General features: G+C 59.0%; 1 protein-coding gene across 1 annotated transcript; it reads right to left on the bottom strand.

Annotated features, from left to right (window-relative positions):
* On the bottom strand, positions 1 to 1,279 carry LOC101855401 (the record flags this gene model as incomplete). The annotated part of the gene is given in 1 exon segment (XM_035973761.1): positions 1 to 1,279. A coding segment is annotated over 1 exon segment (1,279 nt), but the record flags the coding sequence as incomplete, so codon positions are not given.
* Between the last annotated feature and the right edge of the window lie 117 nt (positions 1,280 to 1,396).

Raw genomic sequence — 1,396 nt, 5'->3', positions numbered from 1 at the left:
CCCGGACCCCCTCCCCGGACCCGACAGACTTGTCCCCTGACCGGCCCTCCACGCCTCCCCCACAAGCCCGGTCAGTGTCGGCCGAGTCATGACCCGAGGGGCTGGGTTCAGCGCTGACTCGCTCCGTCGACCCCTCTCCTCCCGTCCCAGCTGGCTGGTCAAGGTCACTGGAGGGGTGCGGGGCGGTCGGCGAGACGTCGTCACTCGTGGGGACCTCAGGTATATCTTGGGCTCCGCTGTTCTCCGAGAGACGGTCGGCGAGAGATGGCGCCGTGTCGCGGGTGTCCCCCGTCGCAGCAGTGAACGGGTGGGAACAGGGCGGAGACAGCTCCTGGGTCACGGGGTCACCGCCAGACGTAGTTGGAGACTGGTCAGTGAGCAAGCTGGACTCGGGCTGTGATTGGTCAGTTAGCAAACTGGACTCTGGCTGTGATTGGTCAGTTAGCAAACTGGACTGTGGCTGTGCAGAAGTGGAGCTGAGTTGACCAGACACTCGGCCACCCCCCTGCAGAGTCAAGGGTTCTGAGATCTCTCGCGACCCCTGGGAGCCTGACCTCTCTCGCGACCCCTGGGAACCCGACCTCTCTCGCGACCCCTGGGAGCCTGACCTCTCTCGCGACCCCTGGGAGCCCGACCTCTCTCGGAGCAACACAGACTCTGCCTCAGCATCACAGCTGACATTGTCAGTGACAGGAGTGACATCCACAGTGACAGGAGTGACATTGTCAGTGACAGGAGTGGCATTGTCAGTGACAGGAGTGACATCATCAGTGACAGGAGTGACATCGTCAGTGACAGGAGTGACATCATCAGTGACAGGAGTGACATTGTCAGTGACAGGAGTGACATCGTCAGTGACAGGAGTGACATTGTCAGTGACAGGAGTGACATTGTCAGTGACAGGAGTGACATCCACAGTGACAGGAGTGACAGGAGTGACATCGACAGCCGAGGGTGTATCCAGGGACTCAACCAGAGCCGAGTGCGACAAAGACCTGGCCCCTTCATCTCGGCTTTTGTCATCACGTGACTTGCCAGGTAAGCTTTCCCCTTCTCTCGGCGGTGCTTTCGGAAAGTAGACCCGGCCTGCGTACGTGTCTGGATGTTCCTTGTACAGCGCCAGTTCCTTCAAGTCCTCCTTGGAGATGAAAGACTTGCCCGTCTTGCTGCGTGGCAAGCCGAAGTAGTGATAGGCCTTGCGCACACAGTCCTGCCAGTACTCGTAGATCCTCGAGTTGCTCACCATGCGAGTCACGTTCTTCTTGGGCATGTACGGGTCTGGGGAGGACAAAACACGGCCGTCATATGACAGACACAGACAAACACAGCCGTCACATGACAGACACAGACACAGACAAACACAGCCGTCACATGACAGACACAGACAAACACAGCC

The sequence above is a fragment of the Aplysia californica genome, unplaced genomic scaffold (assembly GCF_000002075.1).
Source record: "Aplysia californica isolate F4 #8 unplaced genomic scaffold, AplCal3.0 scaffold02856, whole genome shotgun sequence".
In the NCBI taxonomy this organism is placed as follows: domain Eukaryota; kingdom Metazoa; phylum Mollusca; class Gastropoda; order Aplysiida; family Aplysiidae; genus Aplysia; species Aplysia californica.
This window is presented reverse-complemented; position numbering and strand designations above follow the sequence as displayed.